The 26,937-nt window shown below is 34.7% G+C and overlaps 1 protein-coding gene across 2 annotated transcripts in view; it reads right to left on the reverse strand.

Annotated features, from left to right (window-relative positions):
* Nucleotides 1-26,937, reverse strand: part of LOC141461286 (uncharacterized) — a 359,837-nt gene that overhangs the window by 61,779 nt on the left and 271,121 nt on the right. For both annotated transcript variants that reach the window (XM_074142197.1, XM_074142196.1), the window contains exon 5: nt 12,846-13,024. In XM_074142197.1, coding sequence (XP_073998298.1) covers nt 12,846-13,024 — 179 coding nt within the window. The remainder of the gene's footprint in view (nt 1-12,845; nt 13,025-26,937) is intronic.

Below are 26,937 nucleotides of genomic sequence, written 5' to 3' on the forward strand. Positions count from 1 at the left end.
CAATCCTCTTGTCACTTGACATTATCATTGGCTTGCCAGCTCTTAGATCTGTGTCCTATTTCTTATTGATTGTGCACAACGCTACACAGTTACCGTTTCTTTAAGGATTAACCATTCCGCTGGTACGACACAAGTATCTGTGTTAAAGCGAATGTGGTTTGCACGTTTATAACAGTCCAATTTCCAATTCTGAATCATTAGAGTAAAAGTATTAGAAACATTTGATATGACAGCTGTCAGTAATTTTCAAGGAAAAATTGACAACGCAATCTTCATTACAATCCCAATCTTTTGTCACCAAAAACATTTGCTTGCTATCATTTAGGATAATCATTGACTGAGGATGAATCCAAAGACTTAGAACAATACCTGTGGGTGAAACGATTCTTGTGCGTTTCGCAGGAAATAAGTTCAAATTTGTTTCACTTATCACTTGTGATAAACACTATTAGCGTTCGCATATCTTCGTTAACAAGAAATCAAGTCGATTTATTACATCGCTTGAAAAACTTAGAAAAACAATTCGATTTCAGTTTTGCTTGGCCTTATGAAATTTCTATTTGAAAGACAATTCTCCAATTGGTTGAAATGATGTTAATCTATTGGTCTCGGGAGTATTGTGGGTGAGGCCAATGGGTTTCAAGCCAATCCCCTTGAGGGACCCATTTTCTGAATGCACTTTGAACAGTTCAGAAAAACAGAACAACGAGTCGCTCTGCGCTTTCTCCAGATGGATTAGCTTCCACGATCCAGATTGTAAAATATTATCTTTGATTAACTAATTTAACGCGATATGCGGGTTAATTTCGAAAAGAGACACTTTAGGAACCAAAAGTTGCACAGAATTTCAACAGCGTTAAATATTCAAGACGTTTCAGCAACGTTTAGTCCGCCAGTTTGAATTCGTAAAAGAAATGGAATTTTTAAGTAAAAGAATATGTAATTATAATTGTAGCTAGAAAATATAGTTTGCATGATCCATATTAGAAATTCGTTGTAAAGATTAAAGAAAGTAGCGAACAGATGTTTGCGTATTTTCCATCACGCGTATACTTTATTGTCCGAGTAACAATCAGAAGAACCTTTTAGAAGAAAATTATGATTGAAAATTGTTCTTTGTACTTTGAAGGCGCCACTCACAATAATCCAATAAATGAAAAATAAGTCCACCAGATTTTTTTTTTGGTTGTATTAAGTTATAATAGATGATTCATGCAAGAAAATATTTTAATATCGAGAATTTCTTTGGCACAAGAAATATTTAGGAATTTTTTAATATGTATTTTTGTCTCCCATGAAAATTCTTTTTATTCCCCAGAGGATGAATGAAAAATAAGGAAGAAAAATTGAGAAAGGAATGTATTGCATTATTATTAGGTTGAGTTACTTTATTATTGATGAAAATAGGAAAATTATTATTATTGTTTTAATTTCCTTTATTCTTCCTAACATGATATATTACAATCGCTAAGTATCGAGTTAATATTGTTCCAAGTTTTTTCTGATTAGATATGTTTTGGGTTACCCGCAGCATTAAAAGAAACTTTCGCCAGATCTTAGAACCATGTCTGGGTACAAAAGATATAGTATTTCAAGGTAGCACAAAAATGGTATTTTTTAGCTTCTAATGCCAAGGTTTCATCAGAAATCATTAAACTGGAATTAAAGCTACATCCGAAACTAAAACAAGAATAAAACTAGATAATAATGAGCCTACAGAAGTAGTTTGAGTCAATCTAAGCCGAAAAACCATCACGCACAATTCAATCATAGTTATATACTCGTATTTCATCACTTTTCACTTGAATAATTCTATAAAAAATGGAAAAGTTAGATAGTTTCAGCAAGTTTGGGCTGTAGAAGTGGGTTTTGAAGAGATGACAACTACAATTAAGGCCGGGGTTAGATGATACAACCAGGGCTGACTTTATTTTGGTATACATTGTAAAAAACAATGGAAAAGTTAGATAGTTTCAGCCAGTTTGGGCTGTAGAAGTGGGTTTTGAAGAGATGACAACTACAATTAAGGCCGGGGTTAGATGATACAACCAGGGCTGACTTTATTTTGGTATACATTGTAAAAAACAATGGAAAAGTTGGACAGTTTCAGCCAGTTCGGGCTGTAAAAAGTGGGTTTTGAAGAGATGACAACTACAATTAAGGCCGAGGTTAGATGTTACAACCAGGGCTGATTTATTTTGGTATACATTGTAAAAAACCATGGAAAAATTGGATAGTTTCAGCCAGTTTGGGCGTAGAAGAGGGTTTTTAAAGAGATGACAACTACAATTAAGGCCAGGGTTAGATGATACAACCAGGGCTGACTTTATTTTGGTATACATTGTAAAAAACAATGGAAAAGTTGGACAGTTTCAACCAGTTCGGGCTGTAAAAAGTGGGTATTGAAGAGATGACAATTACAATTAAGGCCGAGGTTAGATGTTACAACCAGGGCTGACTTTATTTTGGTATACATTGTAAAAAACCATGGAAAAATTGGATAGTTTCAGCAAGTTTGGGCTGTACACGGGGTTTTTAAAGAGATGACAACTACAATTAAGGCCAGGGTTAGATGATACAACCAGGGCTGACTTTATTTTGGTATACATTGTAAAAAACAATGGAAAAGTTGGACAGTTTCAGCCAGTTCGGGCTGTAAAAAGTGGGTTTTGAAGAGATGACAACTACAATTAAGGCCGAGGTTAGATGTTACAACCAGGGCTGACTTTATTTTGGTATACATTGTAAAAAACCATGGAAAAATTGGATAGTTTCAGCAAATTTGGGCTGTACACAGGGTTTTTAAAGAGATGACAACTACAATCAAGGCCAGGGTTGGATGATACAACCAGGGCTGACTTTATTTTGGTATACATTGTAAAAAACAATGGAAAAATTGGATAGTTTCAGCCAGTTTGGGCTGTAGAAGAGGGTTTTGAAGAGATGACAACTACAATTAAGGCCGGGGTCAGATGATACAACCAGGGCTGACTTTATTTTGGTATACATTGTAAAAAACAATGGAAAAGTTGGACAGTTTCAGCCAGTTCGGGCTGTAAAAAGTGGGTTTTGAAGAGATGACAATTACAATTAAGGCCGAGGTTAGATGTTACAACCAGGGCTGACTTTATTTTGGTATACATTGTAAAAAACCATGGAAAAATTGGATAGTTTCAGTCTGATTAGGCTGTACAAGACGGTTTTGAGGAGATGACAACTACAATTAAGGCCGGGGTTAGATGTTACAACCAGGGCTGACTTTATTTTGGGTATACATTGTAAAAAACAATGGAAAAATTGGATAGTTTCAGCAAGTTTGGGCTGTACACGGGGTTTTTAAGAGATGACAACTACAATTAAGGCCAGGGTTAAATGATACAACCAGGGCTGACTTTATTTTGGTATACATAGTGAGAAACAATGGAAAAATTGGATAGTTTCAGTCTGATTAGGCTGTACAAGACGGTTTTGAAGAGATGACAACTACAATTAAGGCCGGAGTTAGATGTTACAACCAGGGCTGACTTTATTTTGGTATACATTTAAAAAACCATGGAAAAATTGGATAGTTTCAGTCTGATTAGGCTGTTCAAGACGGTTTTGAGGAGATGACAACTACAATTAAGGCCGGGGTTAGATGTTACAACCAGGGCTGACTTTATTTTGGGTATACATTGTGAAAAACAATGGAAAAATTGGATAGTTTCAGTCAGTTCGGGCTGTAGAAGAGGGTTTTGAAGAGATGACAACTACAATTTAGGCCGGGGTTAGATGATACAACCAGGGCTGACTTTATTTTGGTATACATAGTGAAAAACAATGGAAAAATTGGATAGTTTCAGTCAGTTTGGGCTATAGAAGAGGGTTTTGAAGAGATGACAACTACAATTTAGGCCGGGGTTAGATGATACAACCAGGGCTGACTTTATTTTGGTATACATAGTGAAAAACAATGGAAAAATTGGATAGTTTCAGTCAGTTTGGGCTATAGAAGAGGGTTTTGAAGAGATGACAACTACAATTTAGGCCGGGGTTAGATGATACAACCAGGGCTGACTTTATTTTGGTATACATAGTGAAAAACAATGGAAAAATTGGATAGTTTCAGTCAGTTTGGGCTATAGAAGAGGGTTTTGAAGAGATGACAACTACAATTAAGGCCAGGGTTAGATGATACAACCAGGGCTGACTTTATTTTGGTATACATAGTGAAAAACAATGGAAAAATTGGATAGTTTCAGTCAGTTTGGGCTATAGAAGAGGGTTTTGAAGAGATGACAACTACAATTTAGGCCGGGGTTAGATGATACAACCAGGGCTGACTTTATTTTGGTATACATAGTGAAAAACAATGGAAAAATTGGATAGTTTCAGTCAGTTTGGGCTATAGAAGAGGGTTTTGAAGAGATGACAACTACAATTAAGGCCAGGGTTAGATGATACAACCAGGGCTGACTTTATTTTGGTATACATAGTGAAAAACAATGGAAAAATTGGATAGTTTCAGTCAGTTTGGGCTATAGAAGAGGGTTTTGAAGAGATGACAACTACAATTTAGGCCGGGGTTAGATGATACAACCAGGGCTGACTTTATTTTGGTATACATAGTGAAAAACAATGGAAAAATTGGATAGTTTCAGTCAGTTTGGGCTATAGAAGAGGGTTTTGAAGAGATGACAACTACAATTTAGGCCGGGGTTAGATGATACAACCAGGGCTGACTTTATTTTGGTATACATAGTGAAAAACAATGGAAAAATTGGATAGTTTCAGTCAGTTTGGGCTATAGAAGAGGGTTTTGAAGAGATGACAACTACAATTTAGGCCGGGGTTAGATGATACAACCAGGGCTGACTTTATTTTGGTATACATAGTGAAAAACAATGGAAAAATTGGATAGTTTCAGTCAGTTTGGGCTATAGAAGAGGGTTTTGAAGAGATGACTACTACAATTAAGGCCAGGGTTAGATGATACAACCAGGGCTGACTTTATTTTGGTATACATAGTGAAAAACAATGGAAAAATTGGATAGTTTCAGTCAGTTTGGGCTATAGAAGAGGGTTTTGAAGAGATGACAACTACAATTAAGGCCAGGGTTAGATGATACAACCAGGGCTGACTTTATTTTGGTATACATAGTGAAAAACAATGGAAAAATTGGATAGTTTCAGTCAGTTCGGGCTGTAGAAGAGGGTTTTGAAGAGATGACAACTACAATTAAGGCCAGGGTTAGATGATACAACCAGGGCTGACTTTATTTTGGTATACATAGTGAAAAACAATGGAAAAATTGGATAGTTTCAGTCTGATTAGGCTGTACACGGGGGTTTTAATGAGATGAGACCGGGTTAGATTAGCGTTCAGCAACCTTTGGTATCTATCGATCCAAAAACAAACACAAAATTATAAGGTGACCCACATGCGTTGGGTAAAAAAAAATTCAAGTACAGGACAATAATTTTATTTTACACGCATTTAACTGCTCCTGATTCTCGTTAACCTTTGCTTACTTTTGCTGCTTTCAAAGCTATGCAGCTATACATATCTCTTATCGTACTTTTAAAGTGATCTGTAGTAAGGGATTTAATAAGCAGTTGCTAGTTTCAGTAAAATTTTGTTATGAATGTAATGGGTTTTCATATATGTATACATAACTGGCCGCAAGTCGCGACCCATTTTTAAACTCTCACGACCTAAAAAATTGGGTTGCGCCCTAGTGTTTGTCTAAGGATTATCTTTAAGTTGGAGGGTAAAAAAAAAGAATAAGTGGGTAGGTGGGACGGGCTTGATGGATGAAGAAGTGAAGAGTTCGCTTTCAGATGAAAAAAAAAAACAAAACAGGAAAAGGAGCTGTGGTAAGGGAAAATGTAAGACATTTTTGTTTGAGATGTCCTCATAGAAAACCCTAACGTAATTTGTATTTTCCAAGCAGTAAACAGATAACTGATTGCAAAACATAAATAAAAGGTTAATACATAAATTTTAGGCAGCAAACTTTTCAATCTTTTATTTCTTAAGACAAATGAAGTAACAGGGTGAGCTATTTACTTTAGCTGATGGTAAAACCTAAGACCAGTGAAACCACGAAGAACTCACTATTGTCCTGTTACTGATGTACGAGAAGAAAAGGAAAAGTCATTCACAGCGTAACCACTAGTTGGGAAGGAGGCCTCCTCCTTCTTTTCTATTGTCACCCGTAACTGGTAAATCTGTCACTGCATCCCCCATCTATCTGTTGTCCTTCCCTTGGCCGGATTGCATGGGTAGACCGGGATTGAAATGTGTTTCACTACATATTTCCTTTGTAAGGATGTTTTCTACTCTAACCGCAGTATTGTCTCGGTGGTTTTCTTCTCTCGTCTGTTTCCACTGTACTAATTTGACCTAATTTTTTTTTTTTTTTGGTTGCACCTCCCGGTGTAGTAATCAACAAATGTACTAAAATTAGTAAATGTTATTTGACGATAGATTCTCTTTTTCTTTTATCGAGTTATTTCATTATTCAATTGGTAAAAAAAAGTTTTTCTTCTTATTTCCAGTAGAAGAAAGTTTGTTACACATTTTTACCATTACCGTTTTCCCGAATAGAGGAAACTATCAAAATCCATCGACCGCTTCACCCAACTTATTAGTCTTTTAAATAATTTTTTCAAAAATAGTCCTACCGATTTTATTTCAACTTCTGAGGTTAGTTACCTGTAAGTATTTAAACCTTTGTCAGAATCTAATTAAGGAAATTAAAAGTTTAAAGTGTATTTGTAATAACTATAACAGGAAATAGAGGAGATCATGCTAAATAGATCATTCAGTGGCTTTACAAGTATATTTATATATACAAAGTTAATAAGTGCTGGCTAGATGATTTGTAAATTTCACATGTGTTACTAAGGTGGTATTAACTATTAACTTAGTTGGGTATGTCCCTATCCTGTAAGGATCTTGTGTTCAGTAATAACATGGGACCGCTATTCAGTGTTGAATCGTTGTGTAGAGCATTGAGGAAAACGGGATGGGTTTTAATATAAAGTGCACACGGGTAACTGTTTTGCAAGCCGGTGGAAACTGTTAAGTGACGGTAGAGTCCCATCTCCCCGGGCTGGCTCCTATTAAGCTGGGAAGTAGAGCAATTCAGCGCTTTGGGATCTGGATTCTCTCCCACGGGAACATTAACTAAAATTCTCTTTCTCACTTACTCTCAATGGATGTGTACGTCGAATGTTTGCCCGGTCTGTAGTTTTGTTCCAAAACTAAGGGTGAGTAAAATTCTGCGCGAGCAAAACGAAGGGAAAGAGCGAATAGTCTGTATATTATATATATATATATATATATATGTCCATGAGAAAACCAAGTACTGCAAGGACGTGGAAACCAACTAACCGACAAACCGACATCACATACTCTCCTCCCTTTTTAGAAGGAAAAGGCTAGGGTCCACTCACATGCAAAATGTAAACTTCAGTCATGCAAAATGTAAACTTAATTTTAGACAGGAAATTGGTGGAACCATAAAACTGGGAGTTCAGGCGTTAGTGAATCTCTTTGGGCATTACGTAGCATTCATACACACTCTTGCGAGTATCATGCACGAATGCACGTACGGATTACATGCTGTCACGTGTGCACTATTCCAGCAAAGTCCTGTAATGTGTACAAGTGTTGCACTTGATAATTTATTTAAATGTAATTATTTCAATTTATAAATTGTATAAATCGTTTAATTACAATCAATACACTTATTGCGTTTGTAACATCAATGATAATGATATACATTTGTCTATTTATCAGACTGTACTTGTCAACAACCTCCCTACCAACTGAACATTAAATTTTTTCGGTGAATGATAAATATAGCTTTTTTTTCCCCGTACAAACATAAATGCTTCTAGCAACAGTAAAATGTAAAAAAGATAATAAATTTTTGTAGAACTCTTGAACAATAAACATGGTTTAAGGGAGCGACAAACGTACATTCTAGGATGACACTATTTTCTTAAAAAAACATACTAAAGTTGTGGAAGAAATGGCTTAAAAAGAAGAATACTTCAACTAGGAGAAAGCACATTTATATCTTGTACGAACAGTTTATGTGCTATGTGTTAATAGTACAACGCACTGCAATAATAAATGAACAAATAAAAATGTTGGAACGGTTTTTATACATAAAATTAACAATTTAATGATATACTTATTTCCATTTAGTTTTTTTTTTTATTACACAGCAGCAAATATGAGTAATTAAATTTTTCTTTATTAATTCATTTTATTACAATAGTAGCTGCATTATTATTCTTCCCCTAGACGTTTTAGATCCATTTTTATTGTGCACCGACTCCATTTGGTACGAATCAATTTCCAGCATTATTCATTTTCTTTGTGCAATTTAAAAATTGAATACATTTCAATATGTTTAAAAAGAAAGTAATGAAAATGCTAATCAAAATACATAAATTTGTTTCATTTCACTGGTGATATAAAATAAAATGTTCAATTCTAACAGCCCGAATTTTGTGGCGAAGGAAAAAAACGAAGACGTAACTGCTAGCAAGGTATCAAGATTATATGAAAGACTAAGAAGGTATGGCACAGTGCTTTCATCATCCAAATGATAGCGAGATATCTATAAACTTCATTTTAAACAAATCGTTTAGCAAGTGGGCCTTTAGAAAACAAAATAAATTTAACTGAATTAATTAATTGGAAGTTGGTTGGAAGAGGAAGGACTCTTTCATCCATCCACACTTCCCAGGACAGGGCAAGCTCTTCCGGAAGGCGCTACAACTTCAACCCACACTTCCCAGGACAGAGCAAGCTCTTCAGAAGGCTCTACAACTTCAATCCACACTTCCCAGGACAGCGCAAGCTCTTCCGGAAGGCGCTACAACTTCAATCCACACTTCCCAGGACAGGGCAAGCTCTTCCGGAAGGCGCTACAACTTCAATCCACACTTCCCAGGACAGAGCAAGCTCTTTAGAAGGCTCTACAACTTCAATCCACACTTCCCAGGACAGCGCAAGCTCTTCAGAAGGCGCTACAACTTTAAAGTCATTTCATTTGTTATAACTTCCTTCAAGCGTTTCTTTATTTATAAAAGTAAAGACGCATTTTATTTATAAAATATTGTAAATATATACTCTCGTTGAACTCCATCTGCTCGAGTTAATAAAATGAGTTTTTAATATTTTAATTTTTGCTAGCCTGAGTGTACTATTATAAAATATAAGGTTCGCCAATATAAAAACATAGATTACTCTACCAATTACTTTAGTAGAATATATGAACTTTAAAGTAAGTTGATAAGCATAAAGACTATTCACTCCACTAGTAGTACTTTATTTCTTTTACTCCATAAAAATTGTTCTGTGTAACAATTTCGGAGTTCGTTTGAACTGTTTCTTACTTAACTAACTTATTGCTTAAGGAACTGCGTTCAAAGATAGTTGTGGAAATCACACTAGAATGAAAAACCGACTAGTTATTTATATAAAATTCAATAATTATCTTTGTAGATGATCTTTTTTTTCTGTTTAAGTGCATGTTTGAAAATGAACACTGATGGAGGCGACTTGGTATGTACCTGCCGAATTAGAGGCTGACAACAACATCAGGAATGTTTCTTTGTTAATGTCCAAATAGCTCTCTTTTGAAGATTGAATATAATAGAAGCACCAGAGAAGGTTCCATTCTTGATACTGATACCTAATCAGCAGATTTCTTTAACTTCACTCGAGGTTGTGCACGGCTATATTAACCATGTTTGCAAGCCAATGTAATACCCACAAATACTTTTAGCGTCTTCTATCTTCTTCTACAATAATTTAAACAAAAACAGCATAATCTTTAGTTTCTCTAATCATTTAACGGTAACTGTTGTAACCTTGCTGAATTACTTACATTTCTTGGTCGCCTCATTGGCAGTCTTACCTTTTGAAGGTAATATCAGCTTACAAGATGCCTGTTTTCTGATTCATTAATCACCAGGAATAGCAAGAAACTATTCTTACCAAACTTCTCTGATTCTTTGCTCTCTTATTAATAAATATTTTCTTTCATATTTTTTTTTTTTTTTTAACCTTTATTTAGATTTTTACAACTGCACAGAAATCAATGCAACAAGCAAAACAGATGGTCGATAATAGAGTGTACTGATAGGCTAGGCCAACAAGCACACATTGACATGACTGACATGAACGACGGCCATCCAGCGATAGCAGTCGTAATATGCCATAATAGCAGGAGAATCACGACTGTCACACTAGACAGCCGACGCTACATTCGCAGATGGTCGCGAGGCCACCGACGCCTCAACCGTCGTGGAGGATTAGTTGGGAGGGTGGAGGTTGAGAGGGCTTGGACTAAAGAATTCATGTGAGAGGATAGTTGGGAATGGAATTTTATGTAACGGGATTTGGCGAGGACAGAGACGAAGGGAATTTTAAGGTCATTGTGGATAGAATGGGTAGAGACGTAGAAAGGAGCACTGACAAGGGTACGAAGGATTTTGGATTGAAGGGATTGGATACGATGAAGGTTCGAGTGTTTGGCTGTCCCGTACAGTTCTATTCCATATGTCCATATAGGGGCTAGTAAAGTGTAGTACAGCTGTCTTTTGTTACGTAGCGTCAGTTTTGAACGTTTGTCTAGTAATTTTTTTTAATAGTTTATATCTGTTATTTAACTCAGTTCGTTTTAGTCGAGTATGAGGATTCCAGGTTAGTCGCTTGTCGAGGTGAAGTCCAAGGTAACGTACTTTTGTAACGGTAGGAAGAGCAATATGGTTGAATATGGTTTGGATTTTTGTTGATTTACCTAAATTCTCCACTTTCGTAGCCAGGGTTCTAGGATATTAAGATGGGATTGAAGATGGCGAGTTGCCATGACAGGATCATTGTCAGACGATAAAATGGCCGTGTCGTCAGCGAAGGTAAAAGTAGCAGTATTTGGATGCAGTGGAAGGTCAGCAGTGTAAATTGTATAGAGGAGGGGTGCGAGAATACTCCCTTGTGGGACACCGGCAAGAATAGGATATATAGGAGAAAAAGAAGTGCCTTGTACAACCATGAAATATCGATCAGCAAGGTTTGATGAGGTAGTAAGTTGAAGGAAGGATGCCCTTAAGTTTCCACGGATGCCATACCCGGTCAAATGCTTGAGAAATGTCTAGGAAGGCTCTCGGGCAATACTGTCTCCGCTCAAGGGAGGTTGCGACGGTGTCAACAACTCTGTGAGCCTGGTGGATGGTAGAGTGGTAACTACGAAAGCCAAATTGATGGTGAGGAATTTCATATTTAAAAAGGAACTTTTTGCTGGTATTGAATGGTCAACTTCGTTTATCTTTTCTTATTTAAAGGAGAAGTCAATATCGTTAGTAAAATAACGAAAAATGTGAAACTTGTAGCAAATAAAAAGTTTTTGAATATAATTTGAAAGAGAGAGCTAATATAGCAAAGTAATGTTCAATATTATTGAATAACTTCAATATGAGGAACACAAGTGAGGTGGCAGTGCTCTCCTCACTAGTGTTTATTTTCAAACAGAAATGTTACTGAAACTCAAATAACTAAACACTAACTCAAATATAACCTAACTGAGAGTAGAACTAGGCTGCTCATTCAACATGTTCAAATATTTCCATGGACTACCAAATCGAGCCCTTTTACCCCTACCAATAGAATTCTGGCCCAGTCACTAATATTTCACGGTGGTTAAACTACGCATATACAAAGTAAATACCAACTAAGTACTCGTCAACAATTTGGCACCTTGATGTATTTAAAGGACTTGGGAAATAGTAGTTTCTTAGGAATTTTGGAAAATCGGAATCTACGACTTAAATTTTTTGTTCGGGGGAAAGTAAAACATGGAAAAATCGACCATAAATGAATTTCCAAACGTAAAGTTAGCTGAATTAGGCTCGTTCCCACAGTAGAAATAAATAGGTCATTCATTTTAATTAAATTAACGTGGAATAAATATTTATTTAATAATGTTCGCAATAGATTAAACGTAAATTTATCTCTAATTTTCAGTATTTTAATTTTATTATAACAAAGGGAGATGCTTTCAATTAAGTTAAGCAGGTGCGTTCGCTTCGTAAGAATGATTTGAAAGTGTTAAGCGTTAAGAATTAGAGCGGAAGACATTAAGAGAAAAATTTATTACCTATTCTTGTATGTGAATGGATGTACATACAATAGTAGGGATGTAGATATAGTCTACGTGAATAGAAGGGTGTACGTGAATGGTAGAAGAGAAGGAAACACTCAAACTGGGAGCCAATAATATGACATCTATTGTGCATCAAACATTTCTCTTGTGCATAAAAGAGACCTTTATTAATACGATTCTAGAAATATGGATATTTTATTTGGGCGAGCATGGGCGTTGCCGACCAAAATTTAAAAATGTTCGACTCGTTTCTTTTTTTACAGGCTCAAAATATTTTTATTATTAAAACCTAAAACTTGCTGAACACCCGCAGATTTTGTGGAGGAATGCTCCTGTTGAGAAATCAGAAGAAATATTCCAGCTAAATCCTTCTCATATTTTAAATTTATTTGAGGAAAGATAATTAGAAGGGTTGCTTTAGAATGGGCCTTAATATTTTTGCGAGAAGTGGAGAACACACTCAGTACATCATTTAGAAATTGGTATTCTTCTACTTGAAAGACAAAGCTGAAGATTGAGGAAGTCAGTTTTTGATCTTAGACACAGAATAAGAGACAACTCTTTTGCAAACAAAATCTTAAGATTCTTAAAGCTCAAAATATCCATGAGGAACAAGAGATATTTCACAAATCCATCACACAAAAGATTATTAACAAAACTTTAAACGTAGATACATACCCCAAAGCTAGGCGATGCCATTTACCATCGGCCAATAGGGCGGGTACCAGTACAGACTGTGTCCCATTGGGGCCTGAATGTACCAATTTGATGGCGTCCTGACCGGCTACTTCGACAGCAAAGTAACATTCTTCTTGTCTTCTAGATCTTAGACTGAACAATGTTCCGCCAACTGGTTTCTGAAACAATATAATTTCCTATTAATTTAGTAAGAACGGAAATAATCAATAATGATTATTAATCCGCAGTGATTTGGGAAGCAGTATTGAAGTCTAGACTGGGCCTTCCTGTAATAGCAAGAAAATAAATAATTTTTTCTTGGATTCATGATTGCAAAATATACGCCTACATTAATAATAAAATAAAGAACAAAAAATATTATTTATAAAAAGAGAAAAAAAGAGAGAATAATAAAATATTAATCCATCCATTTGTAAAATCTATTTGATGTTTCGTCAGCCGTCGTACATTATTCATTAAAATTATGTTGAATTTTTCCTTTTTGTTTTGTTTTATTTGAAACTTCCATTTTCCTCTGTTTTTCCACATTTCTCGAAAGTCTGTCATAAACCCTCTTTCTCATTGGGGGACCATTAAAAGCACCAATAAAAATATTTTTATGAGTGTCTCTTTGTTAGCCAAATAAACCATTAAGTTTTCTTTTACGTTCTTACTTTACCTCGTTAAATTATACAATTTAAGTAAATTGTACTTTATTTCCGGAGTTCGTCAGTAATGCCTTTATTTTATTATTGTAATTTGCAAATTTAACTGATACTCATCAGACTTAAAAGATGGTTTGTACGACATTTACATAATTATAATTAAAAATATTATTTGAGTATGGTAAAAAATTAAAGTAACAACATCTTCTAATCACATTACTTGAAATAAAATCTGCCATAAACCCCCTCCCAATTTTCCTTTACTTGCTTAAATTTGAATCATATTATCTTGAAACTTAAAATTTTGTGCTAAAAAAGGTAAAACTATAAATGATACTAAAGAAAAAGTAGCATTACAGCGTCACAGCCTGTTAAGAATCTCTCAGAAATAAAATAAAAACAAAATTAGCTTTAGTATTGTAAGGGCTTTCAAGCTAATCCCCAGGGAAGAGGGTAAAAGAAACGAAAAAAAAGACAGAACTTCAGTTGACTACAACTCTACTAGTTTCAGGTGTGTTCAGGTATTCAAGTTCTGAAATTCAGGTACACATTTAATTGGCAGCAACACTATACAGGTGGTAAAATAGAAAAATATAGGAAAATAACAGTTAGACGGCAACCTTAACAGCCCTCAATCTGATCCCGTCTAAATAAATTTTTACAAAAAAAATAGGATTCAAGCCAGACTATCCGCTCCCTTTACGAGTGGCTAGTAAACCAAGTTAAAAGAAATCTGTTGGGTGTGGTTCACAAGAAGTAGGCGAAAATTGTAAATGAAAAAATACAAAATTTTCACTTCCGTTCATTCCATACATCACATGGAACTTTAGAAACACAACGATTTCCCTCGAAAATGTGCCCTAATGGATCAAATAAAACTTATTTGAAATTCAACAGTACCACAGTTTTTAGTTTCTGAGTGTCTACTCGATCTGCTAACATCCTGGCTTTGCCCTAATAATATCTTGGATAATCATATTGTGATAAAACAGGACAGAATATTTAAATTTATCTAATAACTTTTAATTCATGCATAAATTGAAGATAAATCTGTTGAAATTATTATTATTATTATTATTTTATGTTCTGTATCATTCAACCATCGCAATATGAATATACCTCATTAAGATGTTCGTCCAGTCGCATAACAAATCTGGAAGTAGCCCCGAGTTGAAAAGGATCCCTTTGTCTTCGTAATAAATATTCCTTGTGTAGGAATACATCATTTTTTGGATCTAATAAATAAATAAATATAAAAGTAGACCTAAGAGTACTACTTAGTAATAAAATGTAAGAAATTGAATTTAATCCAATTGGAAATTGTATTTATAAGTATGTAATGACCAAATTAAAAGCCCCAATACTAAAAAATAAATTATAAATAAATATCTGTATTAGAGAACATGCCAAATAACCAAAATTTCAATTTGCTAACGAATATTTGTGTTGTTTTCTTTTCCTTTCCTCTGTCTTCTTGGTTTATTCCTGGCTTTGTCTGATCTGCATTACACTGGGCTTCTCAATAAATACAAGACTTTTATAGACTAAAGTTTTACCTACAGCAGTGTGCGTATTCTAGCTTTCTTTCTCCCACCATGTCCACACTTCCAGCCCACCCCCTCCATCGGAGCATTTGTGCATGTATGCATGTACATCAATTGCACACTACAATGACGAAAGGGTAAACATGAGAAAGTAAGGGAATAACGGGAATTCGTCTGCGTATGGAGAATTATTAGTGAATAATATAGTAACCTGGCACTAGAGAAATAGTGGAATTCAATTTAGAATTCACTAGTTCAGCAGATATTGTACAAATATTGTTTACGCATTTATTTATTGTTTTTACAGGAGACTTTAAAAGCTCATTTTCAGGGAAATCATCGTTTATTCCTTCAAAGTATTCCTGTTTTTCTGAATAAAAAGTATAAAAATTATTTAATTAAAGAGGAAATTGAAAATGTCTACACACAAACCATCGGCGGAAGTATAAATTTCTTATATGAATGTAGTTTTTTTTTTAATTGAAAACGCAACAACATCTGAGGTCATTGACGCCCAGTGCTTTTTTTAGTACACTTCCGGCCTATGGAGAGTGTTCCATCACCGCACAGTGAGCTGTAAGCAGTTTCTAGAAAAAGGAAAATCAATGGGCCGGCTGTAGGATTCGAATCCGGGATCTCAACGTTAAAATCTAGTATGCTAACCACCGAACTAAAAAAAAAATTCATATTGAGAATGTTATGAAATCGTTAAATTACATATTAAAAATGGAGTAAATCTTATATTTAGCAAAAAAGTTTATAATGGAAGGAAACATTGAAAATGTAAAAAAGTATTTTCAACAGTTTTCGTCGAGCGGAGTTCATCCCCTGGCCCATCGACTCCCTCAGTTCCTATCGACATCGTTTAGTCCTTGATAATTACTAATTAATTTTCCCTCCATTCCTGTTGAATTTATGGTGGTGTTTGTTTTAATTAGGGAAAGAAAAATGCTTTAATTTCTTTTTTATTTGCTTTGATTTCGTTTTTTTTTTCTTTATAAATTAATTACGCTGAAAGACTTTAACATATTTAATTAATTGTAATATTTAAAATAATTAATAATTTTTTAAATAATAATAAATTGTTCGTTCGTTTTTGTAGGATAACGTGGAAATAGATTTAGGAGAAATCTATCTTTTGTCGTAAAGAACTATCTAGTTCATTCGCTGGTTCTAAAAACGCATTATCTTTTAAAAGGAAACCTTGCAAGTATTGAATGACTGAGAAAGAATAAGGCATTGCAAGATCCAGAAAAGTGTGTTCTAATCCATTCACTTGAAGCCCTAAGTTTCCTAACTTCATTCTAAATTTCTGTAGTAAGTAGAGGATCTTATTGATGCGTCCGTTGGAGGTTCCTCAGCAAAAATATCAAATGTAAGATTTTATTTTTCGTTTTCTAAGTTACATTCATTTATTAAAAACCATTTGTTTTTATTCGGGGGATGTTAAAATGGTTATTTTCATAATAACTCAAAATAGATTATCTAAAGAGAATACAAGAATAGAATAATTGAGAAATTAATAAAGATTTTAACTATCACTTTTATTGATTTTAGGAGTGTATTAATTTGTCAATTCCAGAGTTCATTAAACCCTTCATTCTACAAACAGCAGGGTACAAAACAAAAACACAAAAATGGATGCCTGGCTGACCGGGAAATAATGCAGATGTTTACCCTTGTCTCTTTCCAGTAGATTTCCTTCTACCCTGCTATCAATTTACAATAGCAATGTAGGGTTGCTTGGTCCCTTCACTAAACTTGGTCCGAACGTGATTACGAGAGAGGTAACGGAGTACGTTGATGCTGGAGCCAGTATTCATTAAGCTGAATGTATATTTTGTAATATAAATCTTTGAACTTCCTCCCTTCTTCTGTGTGTTTTTGTTTTGAATTGATAGAATTGAATTGTATGGAATGAAAAGAAAAAGATAAAAATAGACATAAAATATCGACAGGAAATAGCAGAAAATAACCAGCAGCATTGTTTTCCTTTACGTATTTCCTGTTGGAAGCTGTAGAGCAGTTGAATGTGCTAATAAAGATTTGATTTAAAGAAATTAAAACGGAAATATTCTTCGCACTGATGGAATATCAATTTCAATTCCTGAATTTCCTGAATAAATTACTTGAAGAAATGCAATGCCCCCTCAAATCTTGAAAGTAGTTTAAGGGAACCTGATGGATTCCTTATAGAAAGTGTAAGATCTAGACAATTTGGAGAAGGGAGAGACCCCTGAAATGTTCTAAATGTATTCATAGTGAGGAGGGAAATCGACGACAATTTTCTGCAGCTTTTCCTCTCTCATGTTTTGAACTTCTTTTCTGGAAAATTGGTATATATTTATAAAATAGGTTCAGAAGATAGGAGAACCTGAAAATTTAGAAGGAAGTCCAACTAGTAAGTATCAATTTAACTAAATTTACTGCTAGTTAAGGCAATTTAAGCTTAAAGGCTGTCAGTTACTGTCTGAAAAACATCAGTATAGGAAATGACATCAGAATGGATCCTGAAAATAGACAAAGATCTCCCAAAGATTGAAATGAGATGGTAAGGCGAGTAGCAAAGATGTCTGGCATGAAACTTTTGGGGGAAAATACTATAATTCTGTAAGATCCAACAAAGCCATGGAAAATGGGAATGATCACAGTTCCAAACTACCTACTGTTTGAAGGAGACCATCCACTTCTGCAGGAACATGAAGAAGATTTGCATGGAAACTAAATACTTTCAACACGCAATACCTGATGATGCTGATCACTAATACTAATTAGGTGTATTGAAAACAATAAAGGACCCTGATCAGACTCGATAGAGAGAAAAAGTGAGGAAAAACCCATTAAAAAAGAAAAATCATTTTTAACCCTAATTAGGTGCCTCTAAAAGCAGGTATTTATTGATGAAAATTCATTTCTGGAAATTTAACAAGCTCGTATCTTTTCCTCTTTACAAGCTTTGAGAAAAAGAAAATATGCATTAAAGGTTTAAACAAAAAAGAAATTGAAAAGAAAAGTGGATAATAGAAAAGGTAGAAAGAAAAATTTTAGATGAGTATTATTACAAGGGTTCTGGAGAATGAGTGAAAAGATAACCAGGAACTCCAGTCTTCCCACCTTAATCCTTGCACGCTGTTCCCCTCTAAAGTACACAATACACACACCTTCGGCTCAGCTACAATATATATATATATATTTACATTTAAGGGCAAAGAAAGTAACAATAATACGGGTTAGTGTAGCTGACGGCGGCATAATAGCAACCCATTTTCTACCATTAACAACAGACTCTCATTAAATAGCCAGTTATACATGTATATAATCATTGTAATCAGCACAACGTGTAATGTATATTAAATTGTTTCGTGCTATAACAGCGTCGACAGGATAAATGCAATCCTAACAGTTCAATATAAACACACAATATACAATAAATTACAAATATTACGTAATACTAACAAATATAAAACAAATTTCCTCTCAAGAATATTCATTAATATTAATTATAAATATATAATATTAATATAATTAATATTTGGGCCACATTTAACAAATAACAAAACATACTTCAAAATATTCTTCATCTGATTTACGAGTATACTATAGATCTTAAGGTTTTCAGCGCCTCTAGATTTCGTTTCCAAATCGGTAGAACACTGACCGACCTTTCTTGCATTGTATAAAATAAAAAGTTCACAGCCTGGCAATCAGTGAAATACTGTTTGCAGTTAAACTAAATTAATGCATTTATTTTCAACATAACATAGTTCAACAAAAAATTTGGATTGAGTGGATACCCTAACAATTTAAACTTAAAATATTCTACGTTTTCACAAACATAAAACATCTTTTTTTAGACAGATGTTTTAGAATAATGAAAAATGATTTTATTACTTTGCAATTTAGGCCATTTTTCATCCAGTTAGTCCAAAAGTCTAGCGTTGTATTCACCGGCATTAGCTAGATTTCCTTGTATAGCTGAATACACTGCCTCCAGCTGATGAAATAGGCTATGCTTTTATTGCGTTTAATATGGATTTTTTTTTCTTTCAAATTTTACAAAATAAAAATGTGTAGAATACAAAAGAATTGGATTTATGAAAACCAAATTGTAGTAGAAAAATCAATCCGAACCTAAACTGGCTGTATTTTTTACTTTTGCATGGTAATCCCCTGCTTTACGAACCACGGTTTGTTACTACGACGACGTAAAACATACACACAAATACTGTTAAACACAGTATACATATAGGCAATGTAAACACGACAGAATTGTATATACATACATACATACAGAACCATACAAACATTTACACAATCTACACACAGCTAGAAACTAATTCAGTTTTATGGGTGAAGAGTATTCAACATTTAGACAGTGGATCATTGTGACTAGCATATTAATCTGGTATGGAATGCCTACGACAACTTGCAGCTCAACACTGTCATGTTGTTCGGAACCTTGAACAGCTCGTCCTGATATTGCTGAGATTGCTTGTTCACCAGTCAGTCACACACAGCTGCTAGAGACACGTGTTTACAAACTGAAATCCTGCTGTACAGAACGCTACGTACGATCTTTGGCAAGACTGGTCCAACGATGAATCCCATTAGTATTAAATCCATGTTTGTTGCAGAAAATTGCCAATAAATATTTTTATTGATTCAAGCTGGACAAAAGAAGAAGATTTATGAAGAGAAGTTAGTTAACAAAAGCCGCTATGGTGTCAAGCAAAAACGTATGAGTAGTCCTCTCTTTCAAAGACATAGACCTCTATAATCACCATTTCTATTGGTGATTCTTTTCTTTCATTAAACATCCACATCTTCCAGTCACAATTTATGCCGTCCGACATTCCATTCATTGCTATTTCCATTTTGAAAGTTCACTGATTTTCCTTAAAAAAAAGGTTATTTAAATTAATAACACAATAAAATCCATATTACACTTTGATTTTTCAGAAAAACTAGGAAATATAAGCGTCCAACAAATGAATGACCTGAAGGTGGCCAGTGAAAACGATGACCCCAAAAAAGTGGGTCGATATGAAGAAAAAAAAGTTGGTAGCCATTTGACGTGGAAGTTTTCTTAACTTGTTAAACTGTAAGACGAAGGGAAGTGAAGCACTGTTATATAAGATGAAGGTTTTCTACTGGGTGGTTAATAAGCTCCTGGGTGTTATCCATGGTGTACCCAAAGAGCTAAAGAGGCTGGACTTGTTGGCCTTCTCCAGCAGGTGGAAGCTTTAGATACCATCCAGCGCCAACATAACTCTATACCGACTATAACCTCCTCGCAACTTCTTCATCCTACTCTTTCCCTTCAAAAAGCTTTTGGATAGACTAGGGCGCATTCTTGGATAAATTATCCCAGTTGTTGTTCATTTTAAGAATAAATCACTTGGTACCCGGTCTTGTAATACACTCTCCAGTCCAAACGGAGCTCTCCGCGGGGCTCTGCATTACTGCTGAAACAGAAAAGCATAGAACGCAGGAGGCTCTTCTCTTTCTCTCTCTGCCTCTCTTACACACACACACACACACACACACACACACACAGAAACTTCGCACGAGAGACTTAGAGCTCTTACCGCCGAGAGAAGTATCACAGTAGATTTAAGAGTATAAGAGAGGTGAGGCAAACCTGCCTTAACCATCCCTCGCTGCTCGAATTTCTCCCAAGTCCGCCATCAGCGTTACTCCACCCCGTCCGCGGACCGCCCTTCACACTTTCCAATAAAACAGAACGTTAAGATATAAATCTTTGCAGGAATACTATTTATATAGTAGATTTGATTTCAGCCTGCTGCTTTATCCGAAGAATTAGTTGCTAGTAAACTAGCTGGCTGTTTTGGAAGGATGATGAGAAGGAAAATGACTGGGAGAGAGGATGGATTAAAGAAAACGATTTATAGATATCAACAGCTATTTCTTGGGTGTTACAGAGTTAGTATAAAGGAGACTGTACGTTGAGATTGGGCCAGTCTTACGTTCATCTTTCACCATCAAACCATGTTCATTTCCAAGGCTGGTTAGCTGCCAACGAGTTCTACAAAATACCTTATTACAACATAAACTGGTTTTCTACATCGTTTATTTATTGAAAAATGTGTTAATAAATCAATGGAACTAGAAATGAACAGTCTTATATCTCATGGATATAATTCTTTTAAACTCATTCGAACTTCTACTTGTTACGCGAGTCTCATTTTTCATCAAAATATTTTATCAAAACGCTGGTCTTGTACATGATACCATTAAATTGGGAACTGAAATAATATAAGTATTGATTTATAACTAATAAGTTTATATATTGTATTTTAAGCCTGATGAAAATGCTGAAAGTCTCTGTCCAGTCTATCTGTTCAATTCTCCAACCTTCCTGCAGACCACATTCTGATACTGACAAGGTATCCATGAGCAAAGACTATCCAAATCTCTTTCAACCAACGCTTCAAATCTGAGACGAAACCCTAATGAATCTAAAATCTTCAATCAAAATACTCAGTCGCATTGTTGGCACTCTCTTTTTTCCGTTTCTTATTAATACCGACAAGGAGTTATAGTTGATATGTATCATTTCTGAAGAAGCTGTTTGTTTGATACATTTTTCTTGGAGAACCATCTAGTTCTTGGAAATTTGACATAAGCATGGATGAAGAAGATCCAAAGATGTATCCAGATTGGGACTGAATGATTGTTATAAGTTAATTTTTAAGATATCCATGGTGTGCGAAACATAATTCGTGTTACTAGGAAATCTTCTCTAGTTTCGAGACTAACGGTTTGGTCGGAAATAATGATGGAATATAATCCAGTTGTGTAAGGTTCTCTTATGTACACAAATACCCATGTTGTAAATTAGAACCGCTTGTGGTGTATATTTAGCATGTTTGAAGAGGTAGACAAGTTTTACTATAACTTGGACCTGCTCTAGCTGGTAGTGAATGAGTAAAACTACCATGGAGGTGGTGGTGGAATTGAGTGCGAGCCAAAGGTGTGTGAGAGAGCTATGTAGAAGAACGGAAGCAATTGTATGCTGTAGATGTGTGTACCTGTCTGTACACGCTGACACGCCAAAACACACATTCACTAGCACAATACACTCACGAGAAATGCTGACTCACAACTAGCTCAGGAAACCCCATTCTCCTTAACGTTAAGCACAAATTGGATATACCCCACTCCGTCTCTTTACCAATCTATTTAGGCCGATTCTCAGCGCTCTCGAATTTGTTTCTTCGGTTCCCTTATATATTATAAATATCACATTACTGTTTAATATGAAGTACAACGCTTGAATTTTGTTCACTTATTTGCGGAATAGAGTTTTTAAATTACTGCTCTCCAGCGAAGAAGATCGTGGTACGAGGAACGTTTGCAAAATTACAGGTTTTAGATTTTGATTTTTACCGAAAGAATATGTTTTGACGCCCCTGGTTTAGATCTGTCCCACCAAGGAATATAGTACACTAAGTTTTGAAAGAAATATTTGGGATCATTTCCAGAAAAATACTCAAAAAACTTAAAAGTAAGATGACTGTTGTAATCCTAAACCTTATTAAAGGAGGTACAAGTTCTGCAGGTTGGCAAGTATTACAATACAACCAGACGATTTTGCTTGTGCTTAGTGCTGCACGAGAAACGAGACAAATCTCGGTCTCGGTCTCGGTACCGAGACAGAGACCGAGACCGAGATCGAGACATGATATATATCTCGTCGAGAAATCTCGGTCTCGTCTCGGTTTTTCAAATATTAATTTTTAGCTACAAAATTATAAAATTGTGTTTTTTATTAATAAATAATCATTACGAGTATTGAATTAATTATTAAAAGATACGATTTTATTATATATGTTCAATATTACTACATCTATTTGACTTCGAATTACATAAGTAAAGTAAGCAAAGTAAAGTAATCGACTATTTTTTCCAACTACCAATTATCAATTAGGACGGAGGCGACTAGCAAACATACTTTACTGTAAATTTCTCATATTAACCATTAAATAAAATCCAAGGCCTAAGACCGGGAATCGAACCCAGTACCACAATACACATTAGCTGCGCAGGTCTCGCACCGCTCGGCTACCGTGGCAGCCCCCTTCGAATTACCTAATTTTTTCATAAATTCACTATTCATATCATTCATTCATTCAATTTCATAAATTTCACTATTAATAATCTAATACTTTGAACTTAGATATTATTTGAATTATATTTTAGAATTTTAGAATTAATGAATTTGAAAAAAAAGACTATCTATGCACCTAAAAAATATTGCCACAAATTTTCGTTTTTAAGATACACTTTGCCTAAGCATTGATACATAAAAGAGCTTTTACTGAGTCAGAAGTTAGAAAAGATCTTCTATTGGTCATTATCAACGCAGCTTGCGAAAATAATCTTTCCGATGGCACTGAAGTTGCACAGATACTAAAAATTTCTTTTGCCATTCTAGACAAATTTTTGAAGGAATTCTCAAGTGTTTTCCACCATTCTAAAATGTCAACGTCTACTGGTGCTTGGTCTAATTTGGTGTAATTAATTATTTCTGTCTTCCATGCTTCGGTGATATTTGCTGATTTTTGAGCAAATGGTGCAAAAATATTGATGCAGTCGTCGTCGTCGTCAAAAGGTGAATCACCAGTTTCTTTATCTTCACCAACAGCCATAACTAATGGAGCGGGAAGTTTGTTGGGAGGTGTATTTTTTATTTCACGAATCGACTTGTTATAGGAGGCAGATATGTTATTTGGGTCTTTCATTTGGCGCGTTTTTAACATCTTTTTGAAATTATATAAAGATATATAACAGTAATAGTAATATATGATGCATTGAAGTGTAAGTAGTTGTCTTCTTTTACACACATTTTCATTACCAATATATAAATTAAAATAATTATTAGAAAATAATAACATTTTTTGAAAAGATTATTAATAGCAAACCGCTTTTAATACTTAAACAAAAATTCAAAAAAAAAAAAAACGAGACCGAGACCGAGACCGAGACTTGAGCGACCGAGACCGAGACCGAGATAGAGACTGCATAAAGGCTCGCCTCGTCTCGGTCTCGTGCAGCACTACTTGTGCTATCTATCACCAGAGCAATAACAGATGGCTGGCGATAAGGAATAGGTATAGTGAAAAAACAGATGCGTCCATTATGAACGATAATATCGTGGAGATATTGTAACTTAAAGCCACGAGGATCTGCTCAAAATTTATAGCAAGGAAATGACTATAACGGTGAGTATGTAATGGTATTTGAAATCCCTAAAAATGAAGGAGAGCTATGGTAATTTATGGACACAGACATTGCTCAAACGATACGAATTTCAGAGGTACTTTAAACATAAAGGTTTGGAACATTTAATGTGCGCCTCACTAGAACAAAAATTATAGTTTGTTAGGTTTTTTGGGAATGTGAAATCCTCAGAGATCCTTTGGTAGGGTGGGTACAGAATTAGTGCAATTTTTATTTATTGTGACTCTCATTGTCTTAAGAATTTTGTAAAATTCGATTTTCATTTTTGGGTTATCAATGTTACCTGTTTTGAAATCGCTTCGATCTAACAAAGATGCAACTATAATGATTCTTTTTGTTCATTTAGTGCAGCTTTCTTGAAATTGACTTCAACAAATCTACAGAAGGTACACTAGGTACGAAAATGAAATAAAAACAGATACAAAACAGCAAAACCGAAGTAGAAACTGTAATGACTAGAAAATAAAACAAGACTGGTCCACAAAAAGAGATAAAGTGGGGAATGCAATAAATCCGGGGGTAAGGAAAACAGCGAATGTAACTTTCAAAGAAGGCTAAAAAAGGCTCCTGGCGGGATTGACGAAGGATAAAACGTATGTGACAAAGGGCTGGAGGACCCCTTTACTGCCGAGAGAGAGAGAGAGACAAGCGACGAGAACTCCCCTAACAGGTCCTGGGCAAGGACATTTTAAAAAGTCAAACTACAGTTACCGTTTTTTCCAAACAGCAATAACTACAGTCTCTCTCAAAGTTTCTATTATATTCTACATTTTCTATTTTTATTGATATTTTATTTTAACAGACCAGGTGACTATCAAAGAATATTTAAAATAAAGTTTGAATGTAGAAAAAAATTAATTTTTTTTTTTTTCTTTTTTTTTTTGCGCATCAACAGCTGAGGTCATTAGCGCCCGGAGCTTTTTCCAGTGCACTGCCGGCCTCCGGACAGTGTTCTCTCGTTACAGACAACACTGTCCATCACCGGACAGTGAGCTGTAAGAAGCTCCTAGGAAGAGAAAATCTAAGGGTCAGCAGCTGGATTCGAACCCGGGACCTCCGCGTGGGAGTCCAGTACGCTAACCGCATAGCTAATCCCTTCCCTAAAAAAATTAATATATTTTAGCATAGCGTCTACTACTAGAAATAACCAAATAAAATACTTTTAGAGAATTTATAATTTATTTAAAGTTGTACTTATAAATTTAGTTATTCATTCATTTCATTTCAAGTAAATAAATATCTTTAGAATTAATTAATAAAACAGCATAATAAACTAATTCAGTGATGCCTGCTCAAACATGCGCCCTGTCATAAAAAAAATTCGGCCAACTCCAACTATAACAGTCCAAAAACGTTGTTTATAAATTTAAAAAAAAAAATGCAGAATACTTTATACCAAAATAATTAACGTTAACTTTACGCTACGCTGAACACACCAAAAACACAACACACGTTCTATATTTTTATTGCGCTTAAAATAAGTGAGCAAAAAAATAAACTCCAGTGACGTGGGGGGAAACATATTTTTTATTAAAACGAAAATAAAGAGAAAAAGAACATTTTTATAGAAATATTGAACTTCTTCTTTTTGTATATATAAAAATAAATTTGGGTAAATTTATATATATTATATAATATAGACGCAGGGGTCGGCAACCTTTTTCTGCAAAGGGCCATATAGGGGTATTGGTTTATTACCGAGGGCCGCAGTATATATATACATATATATATATTTCTTTTTATATTTATTTCGGGTTCTTATGTATTAATTGTATTTATCTATTTATAATACAGATTATTAATTAAAATGAAATTTATTAACAAATCAACAAAAAAACGGCATTAGTTACTTCTATGAAATTGCTTCATATCTTCCTTCATCATTTTTTCTAATAAAAGCCAGACGAAATAAAAATAATGCGATTGCATTCACATTTATATATCACCATAAACTAAATAACTAGAGAAGAAAAGAAAATCCGTAGCTTCGACGGCGAGAACACGCTTTGTGTCGGTGTAAAAATGGCGTACTAAAAGTCGAGTGATCATACAAAGAAAGAGCGCGGATTACTAATCTAAAGATTTTAACGCTGAGACAATAATTGTACTAGCGAAAATTACCAAACTTTATTAACATAAAATTTGAAATATTATATTATTTAAATTTTTATTATTTGCCGTTTTGTGGCGCGGGCCGCAGGAAAATATTAAAAGGGCCGCAAGCGGTACGCGGGCCGCACGTTGCCGACCCCTGAATATAGAGTATTAAGCACCCTATATTTTGAAATTGTTATTTGAACTCAGTGGGAGGAAAGTGAATATTTGAAGAAGATTCGATTACATTTTTAATCGCCATTCCATAGAGAAGCTGAGTGGACCAGGTAAGATGAAATAAGGAGGAAAATTGTTTTATTAATAATTGGCTATGGAAGGATTGTTTTTTTGACCAGGATAATCTGTTGTAATGTACTAAAACAGGGCCGGATTTTGCTATAGGCTAACTAGGCTTTAGCCTAGGGCCTCAAGATCAAGAGGGGCCTATATTCAAATTGTTAGCAAAATTAAAATTACACTATTCTAAAAACAGTGATCACTAAAACACTGTGTTAGTAATGTACT

Source organism: Rhodnius prolixus, unplaced genomic scaffold (genome assembly GCF_049639745.1).
Source record: "Rhodnius prolixus isolate KJV_2025 unplaced genomic scaffold, Rpr scaffold_6, whole genome shotgun sequence".
NCBI lineage: Eukaryota > Metazoa > Arthropoda > Insecta > Hemiptera > Reduviidae > Rhodnius > Rhodnius prolixus.